This window comes from Ornithorhynchus anatinus, chromosome 1 (genome assembly GCF_004115215.2).
Source record: "Ornithorhynchus anatinus isolate Pmale09 chromosome 1, mOrnAna1.pri.v4, whole genome shotgun sequence".
Taxonomy (NCBI): domain Eukaryota; kingdom Metazoa; phylum Chordata; class Mammalia; order Monotremata; family Ornithorhynchidae; genus Ornithorhynchus; species Ornithorhynchus anatinus.
Window position 1 is genome coordinate 109,346,428 of NC_041728.1, and position 18,313 is coordinate 109,364,740.

Below are 18,313 nucleotides of genomic sequence, written 5' to 3' on the forward strand. Positions count from 1 at the left end.
AGGCCTGTACTTGAGGAAACAGGGGTTAAAACACACTTACTGTTTGCAAGATGATGGCCTGATGTGCTCAATGAGTGCATAGAGGGATATTTTTCTACCACTGTTGCAAAATGTATTATAAGCCCAGGTACTGAATAGCAGAGATTGGTCTATGGCCTGATTTTTATATTAGTGTTAGTTGTTTTATTAATCATTGTCTGCTAGTGTGGAAGTAACTGGAATGATTCCGTATCCAGGGGTGAAAGGGATTGAGATGCAGTGGCTGCTAAGCAGATAAATCATCCTAGAAAAAATAAATATCAATGATAGTGTGAGAGGGATTCTTGTTTAAATTGCAGCTTTAACTTTTAATGTTTTAATTATTTCCCCTATTTCAGAGGCAGCGTGGCCTAGTGGATAGAAACAGGCCTGGGTGTAAGAAGAACCTGGCTTCTAATCCTGACTCTGTCACTTGTCTGCTATGTGACCCTTGGGCAAGTCACTTCTCTTCTCTATGCTGCAGTTACCTCTTCTGTAAAATGGGGATTAAGATTGTGAGCCCTATGTGAGACATGCACTGTATCCAACCTTGTATCTACCCCAATGCTTATTACAGTGCCTGGCATACAGTAAGTGCTTAAATATTATTTAAAAAAAAAATCCAAATGATTTTTGCCCCCTTTGCTCATTTGGGTATAGATCTCAAAAACCACAGGTTAGCTTTACTTGCAATTTTTCTTCATTCTGGGTATTCCAGTGCTTAGTACAGTACTTGGCACATAGTTAAGCACTTAACAAATACCATTATTATTACTAAAGCAAGTTAGAGATGGAGGCAGGGTGATGTAGTGGAAAGGACACAGGACTGGGAGACAAGAGACCAGGATTCTCCCAAGCGCTTAATACAGTGCTCTGCATACAGTGAGCGCTCAATAAATATGATTGACTTGCCTGCTGTTCATTCAATTCACTCAATTGTATTTATTGAGCACTTACTGTCTGCAGAACACTGTACTAAATGCTTAACCTTAGTTAGCTGGGTGACCTTTGGCAAGTCACTTAACCTCTCTTTGCCTCAGTTGTATAATGGAGATTAAATGCTTACTCTCCCTCCCTCTTAGACCTTGAATCCCATGTGGGACAGGAACTTTGATCATATTGTTTGGTATCCACCCCAGCTTGTAGCACAGTGTTTGGCACATAGGGGGAGCTTAGTAAATATTAGTATTAATAATAATAATTAATAATAATAATGATGATAGTATTTGTTAAGCATTTACTTTGTGCCAATTACTTCTAAGACCCTGAAGTGTTTGTACCCCATTTCTCTCTCTTTAAAGTGAAAGCCAGATAAGGTTGAACTGGTGCCATCCATTTTCAATGTTTGGAAATAAGCAGGTTGGAGTTTTTATGCAGGGCAAGGTGACCCTATGTTTGGCTTGATATTGGACAGCCCGGTTTTTAGGCCCTCTCTCTCTGGTCTGGTATGAATTCAGTGTGGACGCCTCTAAGTCTGGTATTTTCATTTCCAGCAGCCAGCTTACCTTCCCACTCACCTTCTGCTGCCAATTTGTGTAACCTGGAAACTGCACAGGTGTGTTAAGCGATCTGAGGGTTGGAAAGAAATGGTTCTGGAGCAAATGGGAGGGCCTGGGTACTCTGGAAGAGGGGCAAGTCAGAGGACCAGCACATCATTCACTCATTCAATTCATTCGGTTGTACTTATTGAGCGCTTACTGTGTGCCAGGCACTGTACTAAGAGTTTGGGAAGTAAAATACAGCAATAAAGAGAGACAATCCCTGCCCACAATGGGCTCAGAGTCTAGAGGGGAGGAGGAGGCATCCTGGAGGAGGAACAGGTAGAAAGACCAGGGTGCAAGGTACCTGGGGGAAGACCCAGGGCATCCTGGAGGAATTCTGTTTGGGCGGGAATCCGGAAAAAGGCGTCCATGTGACATGACAACAGATTGTGTGCCGACCCCACGTGTCATGCCGTGTGCTTCTTTGGGTCTAGTTTTTTTGAGTGCTGAGAATTGAGTGCAGGGTCATCAGCATTGGACCAGACTGCAGGCTTGGCTTTGAGGATCTTGATAATTATGGTATTTTATGGTATTATGATCATTATTAGCATGATTATTATTATTATGGTATTTGTTAAACACTTTATGTGCTAAGTACTGTTCTAAGCACTGGAGTATACAAGATAATCAGACTGGACACGGTCCCTGACCCATATGAGGTTTACACTCTAAGTAGGCGGGAGTAGGATTTAATCCCCATTTTACAGATGAGGCAACAGGCACAAAGAGGTAAGTGACTTGCCCAAGGTCACACAGCAGAACAATGGTGGGGTTGGCATTAGAACCTAGGTCTTCTGACTCCTAAGCCTGTGCTTTTTCCACTAGACCACCTTGCTTCTCTGAATGAATTAGCATATTATCAAAACTGAGCTATCTCACCTGCATAGTATTTCCCAGTGCTTAGTACAATTGTCTGTGTGCATCATTGTTATTATTATATTTTGCATACATTTCCATTTTGAAGAAGTCCTAAGCAAAACTTTGTGAAACATAACTTTTGGAGTAAAACCTTTGTGGAGCTGGAACAAGAAAAGGCAAATTTTACAAAATAAAATTGCCAAGATGTGGTAGTAATTTGGAGTTGTACTAATAATGCCTGATGGAACCAAGATTCTTGTTGGTATAAATTATCTTCAGGTAACTCCATTGCCACCAGCAGAGAGGGGGGAGGGGAAGATAGAGAAAGAGAGAGACTTTTTAAAAATGGCATTTGTTGAATATTTACTCTGTGTCAGGCACTGTACTAAGCACTGAGGTAGAAACAAGAGAATCAGTCCTATGTGTGACTCACCGTCTTAATCCCCATTTTACAGATGAGCTAACTGGGGCAAGGATAAGTTAAGTGACTTGCCCAAGGTCAAGTAGCAGAGAAGTGGCAGAGCCTATATTAGACCCCAGATCCTCTGCCCCCCAGGACTGTAGTCTTTCAAGTAGGCCACAGGCTGCTTTGCTTCTTCAATGCATTTGGCCTGAAGCTAGAACTCAGAGCCAAGGGAGCAGAGCAGAAAAGAGGCATTTCTGATGGTTCAGTGAGGAGCACTAGGGAAGCCCAGAATGAGGTTCTGGAAGGTTGTGCTGAAGGGTGAAATAAGGCTGAATGGAGAGAGATGATTCGAAGACAGAGATGATACCAGAGAGAGAAACTCTTTGCTGGTTCACTTGGTATTTGAAGCCTTCTAATGCCTTAAAAGTGACCTCCAAGAATAGGTCTTTGGTCTCGCCTATCCTGCTGTCGAACCTTGGGCCACGTCCTCCCGCTGTCCTGGAATGCCCTCCCTCCTCACCTCCGCCAAACTAATTCTCTTCCCCTCTTCAAAGCCCTACTGAGAGCTCACCTCCTCCAAGAGGCCTTCTCAGATTGAGCTTCCCCTTTTCCCTCTGTTTCCTCTGCCTCTCTATTCGCCCCTTAACCTCCCCTCAGCTAAACCCCCTTTCCCCCCTGCTTTCCCTCTGCTCCTCCCCCTCTCCCTTCCCCTCCCCTCAGCACTGTGCTCGTCTGCTCATTTGTATATATTTTAATTACCCTATTTATTTTGTTAATGAGATGTACATCCCCTTGATTCTATTTATTGCTATTGTTTTTGTCTGTCTTTCTCTCCCGATTAGACTGTAAGCCCGTCAATGGGCAGGGACTGTCTCTATCTGTTGCCGATTTGTACATTCCAAGTGCTTAGTACAGTGCTCTGCACATAGTAAGCGCTCAGTAAATACTATTGAATGAATGATAGCTGAATAGGGGTTAAAATGGATTGTGCACAGTTTTCCCAGTCAATCAATCAATAGCAGTTATTGAGGGCTTACTGTGTATAGAGACCATGACTACACAATTGGAAGAGAAGCAGCCCAGCCTAGTGGAAAGAGTATGGCGCCTGGGAGTCTGAGGACCTGAATGCAATTCCAATTCAGCCATATTGATTGAACACTTACTGTGTGCAAAGCACTGCACTAAACATTTGGGAGGGTACAATATAACAGACACATTTCCTGCCCACAATGAGCTCACCGTCTAGAGGGAGAGACAGGCATTAATATGCATACATAAAGAAATGAATTACGGATATATACATTTGTGTTGTGGGGGTGGGAGGGAGGATGAATGAAGGGAGCAAGTCAGGGTGATGCAGAAGGGAGTGGGAGAAGAGAGGAGGGTTTACTCAGGGAAGGCTTCTTGGAGGAGATGTGCCTTCAATAAGACTTGGAAGTGGGGGAGAGCAATTATTTGTCGGATATGAGGAGGGAGGGCATTCCAGGCCAGAGGTAGGATGTGGGCGAGGGGTTGGCGAGACAGGCGAAATTGAGGTAGAGTGAGAAGGTTAGCATTAGAGGAATGAAGTATGTGGGCTGAATCATAGTAGGAGAGTGGCGAGGTGAGATAGGAGGGGGCAAGGTGATTAAGTGATTTAAAACCAATGGTAAAGAGTTTTTGTTTGATATGGAGGTGTATGGGTAACCACTGGAGTTTCTTGAGGATTGGGGAAACATGGTCTGAATATTTTTGAAGGAAAATGATCTGGGCAGCAGAATGGAAAATGGATTGGAGTGGGGAGAGACAGGAGGCGGGGAGGTCAGCAAGGAGACTGATGTAATAATCAAGACAGGTTAGGATAAGTGGTTGCATTACTGTGGTAACGGTTTGGATGGAGAGGAAGGGGCGTATTTTAGCAATGTTGCTATGGAAGAACTGATAGGATTTTGTGATGGCTTGAAATATGTGGGTGGAAAGAGAGAGAAGAGTAAAGGATAATGCTAAGGTTATGGGCTTGTGAGACAGAAAGGATGGTGGGGCCATCAACAGTGATGGGAAAGTCAGCGGGAGGGCAGGGTTTGGGTGGGAAGATGTGATGGGGGGACATCAGGTAGAGATGTCTTGAAGGCAGAAGGAAATGCAAGACTGCAGAGAGGGAGAGAGATCAGGGCTGGAGATATAAATTTAGGTATCATTAGCCTAGAGGTGGTAGTTGAGCCCATGTGAGCAAATGAGTTTTCCAAGGGAGTGGGTATAGACGGAGAAAAAAAGGGGACCCAGAATTGAACCTTGAAGGACCCCCACAGTTTGGGGATGAGAGGCAGAGGAGCCTGCAAAAGAGACTGAGAATGAATGGCCAGAGAGATAGGAGGAGAACCAGAAGAGGACCTGGGTTCTCATCTCAGCTTTGCCACTTGTCCGCTGTGTGACGGGCAAATCACCTAGTCTCTGTGCCTCAGTTACCTCATCTGTAAAATGGGGATTGAGGCTGTGAGCCTAATGTGGGACATGAACTGTGTCCAACCTGATTTACTTGTATCTACCCCAGTGCTTAATATTGTGGCTGGGACATAGTAATTGCTTAAATACCATTTAAAATAACACCCCCCCCCCAAAAAAAATAGAAAAGGAAACACACATTGTGAAGGATGTCTGAGTTCTGGTCCCTGAAGTGTGTGGGGCAACGTCATCAGAAGCCAAACCGCTGTGATCATATGTCGGTGTTTTCCACTGACATTTCTCTATGCAGATTGCAGAATGGTGCTTATGCACACTTCCACACGGGAGAATCGAGCTCAAATCAAAGCACAAAAGAATTGATTCGGTTCAGAATCCTTTTATGTCTCAATAGGATGCTTGTGGCATTCCCGTTGCTATTTTTATAGCCAATTTGAAACAGTCCCAGCAGGAGCCGTTAAAACCGTGTCCAGTGTTGAACTTGCTGCTTCCCTTTGAAATGACAGTACGGTCTGTCAGAGCTGTAAGGCTTTCTTTTTTTAAGTGGTATGAGGCATTTACTATGTGTCAAGCACTGTTCTAAGTGCTGGGATAGGTAAAGACAAAGCCCATGTCTGTCCTGCATGGGGCTCACAGTTTAAGTAGGAGGGAGAACAGATATTTAATTCCCATTTTACAGTTAAGGGAACTGAAGCACAGAGAAGTTAAGTGACATGCCCGAGGTCACACAGCAAGCGTTTGGCAGAGCCGGGATTAGAACCCAGGTCCTCTCCTGGTTCTCCTCCTCTCTCTCTAGCCACTCATTCTCAGTCCTCCACGGGCTCTTCCTCTGCCTCCCATCTCCTAACTGTGGGGGTTTCTCAAGGTTCAGTTCTGGGTCCCCTTCTTTCTCCATCTACACCCACTCCCTTGGAAAACTCAATCACTCACATGGCTTCAACTACCACCTCTATGCTGATGATACCAAATCTACATCTCCAGCCCTGATCTCTCTCCCTCTTGCTCTTTCCACTAGGCCATGCAGCTTCACCTAAGGCTTAGGAGATGTTGGAAAGGCAGGCCGAATGGATGGCGGTCTTTCAAACTTTATACAGAGCAACTTCACCGAGTCTAAGAGAAGGTGCCTAAACTTTAGATATTCTTTTTCCCCCCATGGCATTTGTTAAGCACTTTCTATGTGCCAGGCACTGTACTAAGTGCTGGGATTGTAAAATGGGGCTACCTGTTCTCCCTCCTACTTAGCCTGTGAACCCCATGCAAGTTAGGGATTGTGTCCTACCTAATTAACTTGCTTAGAACAGTGTTTGACACATAGTAAGAACTTAACAAAAACCATAAATTATACATAGACAAAAGTTATGTAGGTCTATATCAACTTGTATGTAGATATAGAAGTATATACACACAAAATAAACAGGTAACTATCTAAGAGTGCCAAGGGGTTTGAGGAGTCCACAAAGTGGGGAAGGTGGGGATTGATCAGTGGTATTTATTGAGTGCTTACATTGTTCAGAGTACTGTACTAAGCGCTTGGGAGACTGCAGGACAAAAGAATTAAAAATGATAATAATAGTGATATTGATGGTATTTAAGCGCTTATTGTGTGCCAAGCACTGTACTAAGTCCTGGGATAGATACAAGGTAATCAGGTTGCCCCATGTGGGGCTCACAGTCTTAATTCCCATTTTACAGATGGGGTAACTGAGGCACTGAAAAGTTAAGTGACTTGCCCAAAGTCACCCAGCTGATAAGTGGCGGAGCTGGGATTAGAACCCACGACCTCTTATTTCCAAGACCGTGCTCTTTCCACTAATAACAATAATAATAATAATGTTGATATTTGCTAAGTGCTTACTATGTGCAGAGCACTGTTCTAAGCGCTGGGGTAGATACAGGGTAATCAGGTTGTCCCATGTGAGGCTCACAGTCTTAATCCCCATTTTCCAGATGAGGTAACTGAGGCCCAGAGAAGTTAAGTGACTTGCCCACAGTCACACAGCTGACAGGCGACAGAGCCAGGATTCAAACCCATGACCTCTTATTCCCAAGCCCGTGCTCTTTCCACTGAACCACGCTGCTTCTCTAATCCGTGCTTCTCTAATCCATGCTGCTTCTCAGAGTTGATAGACACATTCTCTTCCCACAACAAGCTTAGAGCCTAGAGATTATATTGATAGCTTTATTTTTCTTAACAATAGGTCGTGATTATGTTTCCATCAATTAAATGATGATGCAAATCTCCTATCTTTCCATTTAAAAAAACTAAGGTACAATTCACACACTGAATACAGATTGCGATCCTGCCTCCAAGTGGAAGGAACAGTCGGTGAGGGGCAGGTTTTAGCTTGGCTCCAGTCCCTGTTTTGTGGACATTTCTACCCCCGACGTGGCCTTCACCCTCCCTGGCCTGGGCAATAAGTTTCAAGCCCCGTTGCCAGCCCCACCATCCGAGCCCAAGAACCTCATCCTATTCACGATCTCACCCTTTTCTGTGTCCACCCCTCGCTCACATCCTCTCTCAGACCTGGAACTCCTTGCCCCTTCATATTTGACAAATCACCAATCTCCCCATCTTCAAAACCATACTAAAATTGCATCTCCTCCGAGAAGCCTTCCCTGATTAACCTCTCATTTCCTTACCTTATTCTCCCTCCCTTCAGCATCACCCTTGCACTTGGCTGTGTACCCGTGAAGCACTTCGATGCATAACCCATCCCCAGCCTCACAGCATTCATGTACAAATCCATAGACTCTGTAGCTTCCTCTACCTGTAATTTATTTTAACATCCATCTTCCCCTTTGATTGTAAGCTCCTTGAGGACAGGGACTGTGTCTTCCAACTCTGTTTGCGATGTTCTCTCCCAAACTCTTAGTACAGTGCTTTGCATGCAGTAAACACTCAATAAATACCACTGATGGATTGATTGGCCACCCTCTGTGGGTAGCCTGGATTTAGCTTCCTACCCTTTCCCATTCATTCAGTCATATTTATTGAGCTCTTACTGTGTGCAGAACACTTTACTAAGCACTTCCCCAGATTTTGCACCCCCTTTCAGGATTCCTTCTCTTTGTGAGTGGCCCTAGAACTTTACTTCATGGCCCTCCCCTCCTTTTCCCACTCCCCACTCTCTACCCCTTTCCCTTTCCTATCCTGAGCACCCAACAGGGTGGATAAAACTCCCAAATCTCCAGTTGGGGGGTTTTCTGTGGTTTTTAGCCAGGGCAGTTATCCGTCAGTCAATCAGAGGTATTTAATGAGTGGTACTGTATGCAGAGCACTAGATTAAGCACTTGGGAAAGTATAGTACAACAGAATTCCAGTGTGGGGAGGGATTGTCTTTCTCTGTTGCTGAATTATACTCTCCAAGCGCTTAGTACAGTGCGCTGCACAAAGTGCTCAATAAATGTGATTGAATGAATGAATAAATTGGTAAACGTGATCCCTGCCCACAGTTTACAGGGGGAGTCAGACATTGAAATAGATCAGGCATGTAAAATAGCATAGGAAATAGTAGAATGGTAGGGTATACTCTCCTGCCATAAAGACACAGGCAAACATGGTGCAAAGCCCTATTCCTTTAAAAATAATATTTGTCATTACTATGTGCCATGCGCTTTACTAAGCGCTGAGGTAGATCCAAGCCAGTTGGATTGGATACAGTCCATATCCTAGACGGGGCTCACAACCATAATCTCTGTTTTACAGATGAGGTAACTGAGGCACACTGAAGTGACTTGCCCAAAGTCACACAGAAGACAAGTGGCAGTTTTGACACTAGCTTAGAATAATGTAGTTTCATTTCAATGAGAACATTTCCTCAAGTAGATGGTTTTGCTCTCCAAGGATGTCTATGCTGTTCCTTTTTGTTTGAGGAAAGTTTAGCGGGAATATGTTGAATATCTGAGCCATTTTTCCAGCGGAAAGAACGTGAGCGAGTGAATGAAGAATGTATGCTGAGCTGTTGCTTCTGTTGTTGTTTTGTTGTTCTGAGCCAAAACTTCTGTAGCTGAAATGAAGCAGCCCCAGATGGAACTGAACTATTAGGTCTTGAAAACCACGCAGATTTCCTCATGACTAAGGCTGTGCATTTTTAGATAAAAGCATATGCTGTTACTCAATTAACTTTTCAAGCAATGCGGAGATAATGGATCCCTCTGTTTTTGGTTTTGATCCCCATTCTGGCTCCCCTTGGAAAAACGTGCACCATCACCTCTCTGTGGAGAGAAGAAGAAAAGGGGCTGAAGGGACAGGAGGTCATCATCCTTTGTCACTGATGCCATCTGGGTCGGAAGTTGCAGAGGCCTTGACCCAACTATTCTCTCCTAGGCTGGACGCTATGAGAGAAACAGTGTGGCTTAATGGATAGAGCACAAGCCTGGTAGTCAGAAGGTCATGGGTTCTAATCCCGGGTCTGCCACTTGTGTGCTGTGTGACCATAGGCAAATCATTTCACTTCTCTGTGCCTCAGTTACCAGATCTGTAAAATGGTGATTAAGTCTGTGAACCCCATGTGGGACAGAGAGTGTGTCTAACTCGATTTGATGCATCCACGCCAGCACTTAGTGCCTGGCACGTAGTAAGCACTTAAATACCATCATTATTATTATTATTATTATGACTGCTGCCACTGGTCCAGAAGCTGACTCAACCATCCTGCCCTGGGCCAGGCATTAAATCTGGAATTTATTTATTTTATTAATGTCTATCTTTCCCTCTAGCCTGAAAGCTCACTGTGGGCAGGGAATGTATCTGTTTATTGTTGTACTCTCCCAAGCACTTAGTATGGTGCTTTGCACACAGTAAGTGCTCAATAAGTATGATTGAATGAATAAATCTTGCCATGGCTCCTGCCACCGGCCAGAGGCTGCAGCGGCTCTAACGCACCCATCCTGCCCTGGGCCGAGCGCCGGGGTTGCTCTCACCTGACTGTCCTCATTAGATTGCCTCCCTTCTCCTTTCTCTTCCCTCCCCTGTATCCCATTTTTCTCCTTTTCCTGCCCCATCTGTGTCCCACCATAGTGCCAACTCTACTCTCCCAAGTGTTCAGGGTAGAGTTCCCCACTCAGTAAGAGCTCAGCAAATACTGTTGATTGGTTGATTGATCCCCATATCAGGGTGTCTAAACACCTTAGGAAACAGGGACTGGTTCCAACACAGTCATGATCTGTCCTAGTTGTAGAGCCTCAAGAATGAATGCTGGGAAATCGATCAAGTGGGGAATCAGGTTTTCAACTCTTGTCCATTTTGCTTTAGTGTCCAAGTTGCTGCGTAACCTCTTCACTTACTATTTACTTTATCTGTGGTATGTGTTAGGTGCTTTCTCTGTGTAAAGCACATTCTAAGTGCTGGGGTAGATACAAGTTAATCGGTCAGATACAGTCCCTGTTTGTTTTATGGTACTTGTTAAGCACTTAATAATAATAATAATAATAATGATGGCATTTGTTAAGCGCTTACTCTGTGCCAAGCACTGTTCGAAGCACTGAGGTAGATCCAAAGTAATCAGGTTGTGCTACATGGAGCTCACAGTTTTAATCCCCATTTTACAGATGAGGAAACTGAGGCATAAAGAAATTAAGTGATTTTCCCAAAGTCAGACAGCTGACAAGTGTCAGAGGTGTGATTCGAACCCACAACTTCTGACTCCCAAGCCCGGGCTCTTTCCACTAAGCCATGCTGCTTCTCACTTGTCTTATGCTGTCAAGTTGTTTCCAACCCATAGCGACACCATGGACACATCTCTCCCAGAACACTCCCCTCTCCATCTGCAGTCGTTCTGGTAGTGGATCCATAGACTTTTTTTCGTAAAACTATGGAAGTGGTTTACCATTGCCACCTTCCGTGTGGTAAGCTCAACTCTCTCCCATGCCTCTGCTGCCCAGCACAGGTAAGTTTTGACGTATAGCAGATTGCCTTCTACTCGCTTGCCACTGGCCAAGCTAGGAATGGAATGGGTAGCCCTCTGCTTGACTCTCCCTCCCATAGCTGAGACTGGTAGAGTACTGGAAACGCTCCAGGTGCGACCATGAGAGGGGATGTTAAGCACTTACTATATGTCAAACACTGTTCTAAGCACTGGGGTAGATACAAGTTAATTAGGTTGGACACAGTCCCACATGAGGCTCACAGTCTTTGTAGGAAGGAGTAGAATTTAATCCCCATTTTACAGATGAGGGAACAGAGGCACAGAGAAGCTAAGTGACTTGTCATGCATCAGGCAATTTGCAGAGCTGGGTTTAGAGCCCAGGTTTGATTCCCAAGCCTGTGCTCTTTCCACTAGAGCATGTTGCTTCCCCTAATTTTATTTTGTTAACTAGTAGGTTATGGCTGTGTTTCATATTCCTTGACTGTATGTTGGTTTGTCAGGGGTTGGAAGAACTGCAGACTTTTTCTTATCATTCTGTGTAGATGAAACTAGGGCTCCTACTTGGCAGATGTTATACTTGGTATGCAGTTTGTGATTCACTGGATGGCAGAAGAGAAGCAGTATGGCTGAGTGGATAGAGCATGGACCTGGGTGATAGATGGACCCAGATTCTAATCCTGGCTCTGCCACTAGTCTGCTGGGTGATGTTGGGCAAGTCACTTAACTTCTCTGTGCCTCAGTTCCCTCATCTGCAAAATGGGGATTAGGATTGTGAGCCCCATGTGGGACAAGGACTGTGTCCAACCTGAGTAGCTTGTATCTACCCCAGCACTTAGTAAATTTTTGGGTACATAGAGAGCACTTAAGTACCATAAAAAAGAAAAAAAGATAGTGTAGTCGAGTACGTCTGTCTTGATTCTAGGCCTTTTTTTCCGGGTTGCTTCTTCCTAACCAACTCCTGGGTCTTTGCTACGCCTGTCATTCTGGGTATGAGCACTGACTTGGCTTTGAAAGTAGATAACTTTGAAAGAGGATGGGGGCCAGTGGGTGCACACTCCCTACTCTTTTCAGTTTGCTTCCTCTCAGAAGGCAAGGAAGAGGAGAATGGAGTGGGCACTTCCCTTTCCTCTTCTCTCAGAAGCCTAGACTGATTATTGTGAATGCTGATTTGTGCCTGTGATCTTTTGTCCTCCCCAGCCTTTGGGGATGGTGATTAGAATTAGGTAAGAGAACATGGATTTTAGCCCTGTCCACCCCAGCTCCTCCCCCTCCCCCCAAAAAACATCTTGCAAGGAAAGGCCTGTGTGGTAGAGCTCTTGCTTAGAATAGGTTTACACTGGATTTTACCAAACATGCCCATTCTTTTGACTACCTGGCCACTATAGCAAGTGCAGTTTGTAAAGATTCCTGTACGGTGGAAGTATAATGGGAGAGCTGGGATTCTGGGGGAGGTGAGATTATGTGCTGAATCCAGCAATATATTTGCTGATTTTTCTTCAGTGCTTATCCTGGCTCTTCCACTTGCCTGCCATTGACCGTGGGCAAATCACTTCACTTCTCTGTGCCTCATTTTCCCCATCTGTATGTAAAATGGGGATTCAGTGCCTGTTCTCCCTCTTTAGACTGTGAACCCGATGTGGGTCAGGGACTGAGTCCTATTGTATTTACCCCAGCCCTTAGAATAGTGCCTGACACATAGTAAGGGCTTAACAAACATAATAATAATAGTGGTATGTAACATCTGTGAAAGAATAATGGTGGCTGCGTGGAATGGGAAAGACTCCAGAAGGCTGCATCTCTTCCGGCTCAGCACCAGGGTATGGTGCTTGGTACATAGTAAATGCTTAACAAGTTCCGTAATCATTATAGTATAGTGCAGTGCACTGTTCTAGTTGCTTGGGACATATCGAATAACAAAGTGACATGCTCCCTGTCAACAAGAACCTTACACTCTAAGGGGTAGACAAACATAAAGCCATAAATAAAGTAAACCTACAAAATAATGAAACAGGATGAGAGGTGATTAAAAAGGCAGAGTACTTACCAGAAAGTTAGAGCTTAAGCAATGTGCTATATACTAATAATAATTGAATCACAGTAATGTGTCTTTGAGTTTCCATGGTGCTTCAAGTCTCAAATATTTTAGCATGAAATACGTGGAAGAGTGATGTAGGGAAGAGCCTGTTTCTGTATAATATTGCATTAGAACCATTTGTTTAAAGATAACTCATGAGAAAATATGGCAGTCGTCACCCTGCCAGGGACAATGAGACCTAAAATGAGGAATCTGCTAAGTCCTGACTCTATCGATGAAGGCTATAAGTGAGATATTTAAGCACTTACTATATGCCAGGCAATGGTATAGGTAGAAGCTAATCAGGTTGAACACAGTCCATGTCCCACTTAGGGCTCACATTTTAAAACCCACTTACAGATGAGGTAACAGGCACAGAGAAGTTAAGTGACTTGCCCAAGGACACACAGCGGAAAAGTGGTGGAGCGGGAATTAGAACCCAAATCCTTCTGACTCTTAAGTTAGATTTAATAGATTAATAGGATTAGACATTTAAATATGTCGATTTTCCTAAGCTATCAAAAATGGGGGAGACATTTTATTGCTTGAGAAGTTCTTTTGTACATGTTGATATACATCATTCTCCCCTTCCCTTACCCCCTTTGCAAAACCTTCAGCTTAAAATTCCATGGAAGATTTTGATGTGTTTTGAAATGTTGAGCCCTAACTTTGAAATGCCTAATGTTAAACAGGATGAACTTACTGCAGTGAATGTAAAACAAGGCTTCAGTAACCAACCAGCATTCTCCGGTGATGAGCATGGATCAGCCAGGAATATTGTCATTAACCCATCAAAGGTAAGGTCACATCCCACTGCCTCCTTTTTGAGCTAGCCAGGTAAGAATTTGAGTGTGTATGTGTTATGTGTGTGTGGGGGTGCCTATTTATGAATCACAGTATGTTTATTAGCAGAAAGACTTGAACTTTATGCCAATTTGACAGAGGTGGGAAGAGGGGGCGAGGGAGGAAAGTGATGGTGACAGATAGGGATGGTGAAAGGAAAAGAGAGAGGGTGACAGACACTAATCTCTCCCAGTTTGATACTGGGCTCCTACTTCTGTTGTTTCCTCTATCATGAGTGGCATGACAGAAAGTAGAACTGTTCATTCATTCAGTGGTATTGAGTGCTTACGGTGTGCAGAGCACTGTACTATGCGCTTGGAAAATACAATTCGGCAACAGAGACAATCCCTACCCATCAACAGGCTAACTGTTGTAGAATCCTTGACAGGTCTGGCCGATATCTGGGTTCCTCCCCTCCTCAGGGAGGAAGAGGGCGATAGTAGCAGCAGTGGGAGGATGAACAGCAAGATGGATGGGAGGGAAGGGACAAGGAAAAGGCTTATCCTCTTCCTTGAGCCATTTTCCCTCCAACCCCTCGCTTTCAGGAGACAGGGTTTCAGAGGAGACAGGGTTTCAGAGGATGGGGTGCCCAGCCAGTTTTCCCAGGCCAGGACCCCTGGGGCCCTCCAGTCAAGGGGACTAAGGGCAGACACCACTGGGAAATCCTGCTTCTTGTGAGATTAAATCCTAAAAAGCAGGAGCCAAACTTTCTCAAAAAGGAACAGTGATTTTGGATTCTGAGTCCATCAGCACACCAAAGGATAAGAGTGTGCCCTAGTGGGAAGAGCATTGTCCCAGGAGTCAGAGGACCTGGGTTCTAATCCTGGATCCTGCACTTGCCTGCTGTGTGATCTTGGGCAAGTCTATGCCTCAGTTTCCTCAACTGTAAAAATGGGGATTAAATCCTTCTCCCTCCTACTTAGACTGTAAGCCTCATGTGGGACAGGGACTCTGTCTAACCTGATTATCTTGTATCTACCCCAGTGCGTAGTACAGTGCTTGGCACAGAGTAAACATTTAACGAGTACCATAATTGTTATTATTGTTAACAACCACTATAGTTTTTTTAAGACATGGATTTCCCCATGTGGTTTACAAATTGTGAGACTGCATAATAAAAGTAATAGAAATATTTATTAAGTTCTTATGTGCCAAGCAACGTGCTAAGTGATGGAGTCATTACAAGATAATCCATTCATTCAGTGGTAGTTATCGAGGGTTTACTGTGTGCCGAGCACTGTAATAAGCACTTGGGAGAGTACAATATAACAGGCATATGCCCTGCCCACAATTAATTTACAATCTAGGGGGAGTTTATCAAATGCGTCACAGTTCCTGTACCATATGAGGCTCACAGTTTAAGGGAGAGGGTGAACAGGTTTTATGTCTCCATTTTACAGATGAGGAAACTGAGAGAGAAGTTAAGCGACTTGGCCAAGGTCACACAGCAGGCAAGCGTCAGAGGAGGGATTAGAATCCAGATCCGCTCTTTCCCTGTTCTGTGCTCATTTCATGTGACTTTGCTGCTTCTGGAGTACTCTCTGTCTGATTCTCTGAAGTGATTTCCAGGAAGGAAGCTAGACACTTTCGGGGGAGCATTACCCCAAACCTTAGGGACTGCTAGTGCTTTGCTACCAGCGTGGCTCAGTGGAAAGAGCCCGGGCTTGGGAATCAGAGGTCATGGGTTCTAATCCTGCCTCTGCCGCTTGTCAGCTGTGTGACCTTCGGCAGGTCACTTAACTTATCCGTGCCTCAGTTCCCTCATCTGGAAAATGGGGATGAAGACTGTGAGCCCTACATGGGACAACCTGATTACCTTGTGTCTACCCCAGCGCTTAGAACAGTGCTGGGCACATAGTAAGCGCTTAACAAATAGCAACATCATTATTATTATTATTATTATTATTAATTACCTGTGTAATACAAGCAATGCACACAACAGGCCCCCTAGTGTTCGAAAGAGTCAAATGCTCCTGCCAAGCTACTTAATGTACTACTTGAGAGCAAACCTAAGCACTGGCAAAATTAGGCCCACTGTAATTGAGATTTCAGTTAATACGAGATTCTCATCATTGAGCACATTCTTCTGGAGAGGATTAGCGTTTATGGACCTAATAGGTGTGTATATAATGTGGGCGTACTTAAGTCATCTAGCTCATCCTCTAGACTGTAAGCTCGTTGCGGTCAGGGAATCTGTTTTTCATTGCATTGTACTCTCCCAAGCGATTAGTACAGTAGTGTGCACATGGTACGCGCTCAATAAATGCGATTGAGGGAATGAATAGGAAGATGGAGTAAAAGGATCAGAAAGCAACCTCCTAGATTAAGCGTGCCTGGGTCCTCATTTATAATTTCTCGCTCGTTACAAAGACTCCTTTTCTCCCACTAACAACTTGGTCATAATGGCTGTGGCCTCCATAGCACAGGGATGACATGGTAATTTTGCATTGCCATTTAGCATCAGGAAATCCCAAACTCTTGCCCTTTCGGGGATTAAACTGTAATCTTATTATGTGACGATTTGGGATTCAAATGGCAATCTTGCATTGCCAGTCCAGTAAAATGCTTGCTTATTGCCTTACATTCACTAGTGTTTTCTCTTGTCTTTTTTTTTGCTTTAACAGATTGGTGCATATTTTAGCAGCATATTAGCGGAGAAATTAAAGCTCAATACGTTCCAAGACACAGGAAAGAAGAAGCCGCAAGTTAATGCTAAAGATAATTATTGGCTGGTTACGGCTCGCTCTCAGAGTGCAATTCACAATTGGTTCTCAGATTTGGCAGGAAACAAACCTCTGACTAATTTAGCAAAAAAGGTATCAAACATTTTTCATGTTGTTGTACTCTCGGGGTTCTAGAAATGCAGACATTTTCCCGTAATGAAGTAGAAGAGTTACTCTGGCCCTCATTATTGCTTTAGTTGTCAGGACTATAGAGCTTCTTTGAAAAGCCTCCTAAAAACTCTATATGGAAGGGAGATAGGAATTTTGGGAGAGATGGATTTTTTATAGCGTAAAATTAGAGTAGTCCGTCACCTTTCCCTCATGGACCTTCGGCAGTTCTGCAAGAAAAAGAGATGATAAAATATCCTTGCTTAGGGCATCGTTTCCTCTTTAAATGATTCCAAAGTTTTTGGATAAAAATGTGGTAGTTTGTGTTTTAAGTTTGACCAAGTTAAAAAGGTAGCAGAATGGTTAACTAGGATGTCACTTCACTTCTCTGTGCCTCAGTTTCCTCATCTGTAAAATGGGGCTAAGAGTGTGAGCCCCACATGGGACGACCTGATTACCTTCTATCTACCCCAGCACTTAGAACAGTGCTTGGCACATAGTAAGTGCTTAACAAGTACCATAATGATTATTATTAATTATTATTATTATTATGCTGATTGCTCCCGGCTTTACTTGGTAATCAGGATCAGCACTTGGGCAGTGCAAGATTGTCTGGAGGTGCTGAAAGATAATGGAAACCCTTTCATTTTTCTGATGTTTTACTTTTAGGAATTATTTTTTTTCCCCACTCTTGACCACCTGCCAACTTTCTTAATCCTCATTGCCACTTAAATCCTCATTGCCCACTCCCTCCTTCCCCCAAATTTTTTTGTTTTTGCTACTCCTAACTTCCACTCTTGATAAAGTAGATTGGAGTATCCTAGGGTCAAAGGTGGGAACAGCCTCAAAAAAATTTGTTGCTTCTTTTGGGCCTGGTAAGAGTCAGAGTTTGACATTACCAGTGGAAAGTCTCAAGTGTCTAAAACAGTTTTTGAAAATGCATCATTTCTCATCATTTGGGAAATGCCATTGTCTTCCCACTGACTGCTTTAGTATGTCTTTCAGGGGAAATATAGGTTCCCACTGTGTTCTGTAGTTGCTAGAGTTGTAAATCAAATTGTCAAGCGTCACACTTGATGCCTTGCATTAGGATGGTAAATAATGTAATTTGAGCAGTGCCAATTTTATTTCAGACCACTGGTCCATCCAGGCTAGGTAGCATCAGGGCCACCAAATAATAAAAAGGTTTTAAGTGTTTACTCTACGCTAAGTGCTAGGGTACAAAATCAGATTGGACACAGCCCTTTGTCCCACATGAATGAGCTTCACCGTCTCCAGTCTGACCTCTTCTTTTTCAGTCTTTTCTGTATGGAAAATATTTTTAACACTCTTTCCTCTCAGTCAAGAAGCAGCATGACCTAGTAGAAAGAACACAGCCCTGGGAGTCAGAGGACCTGAGTTCTAATCCGGGCTCTGCCAAATGCTTGCTATGTGAC

General features: G+C 43.9%; 1 protein-coding gene across 1 annotated transcript in view; it reads left to right on the plus strand.

Annotated features, from left to right (window-relative positions):
• Positions 1-18,313, plus strand: part of MED12L (mediator complex subunit 12L) — a 521,479-nt gene that overhangs the window by 30,297 nt on the left and 472,869 nt on the right. The window contains exons 2-3 of the mRNA XM_039912671.1: positions 13,896-14,000; positions 16,671-16,862. Of these exons, the coding sequence (XP_039768605.1) occupies positions 13,896-14,000; positions 16,671-16,862 (297 nt within the window). The remainder of the gene's footprint in view (positions 1-13,895; positions 14,001-16,670; positions 16,863-18,313) is intronic.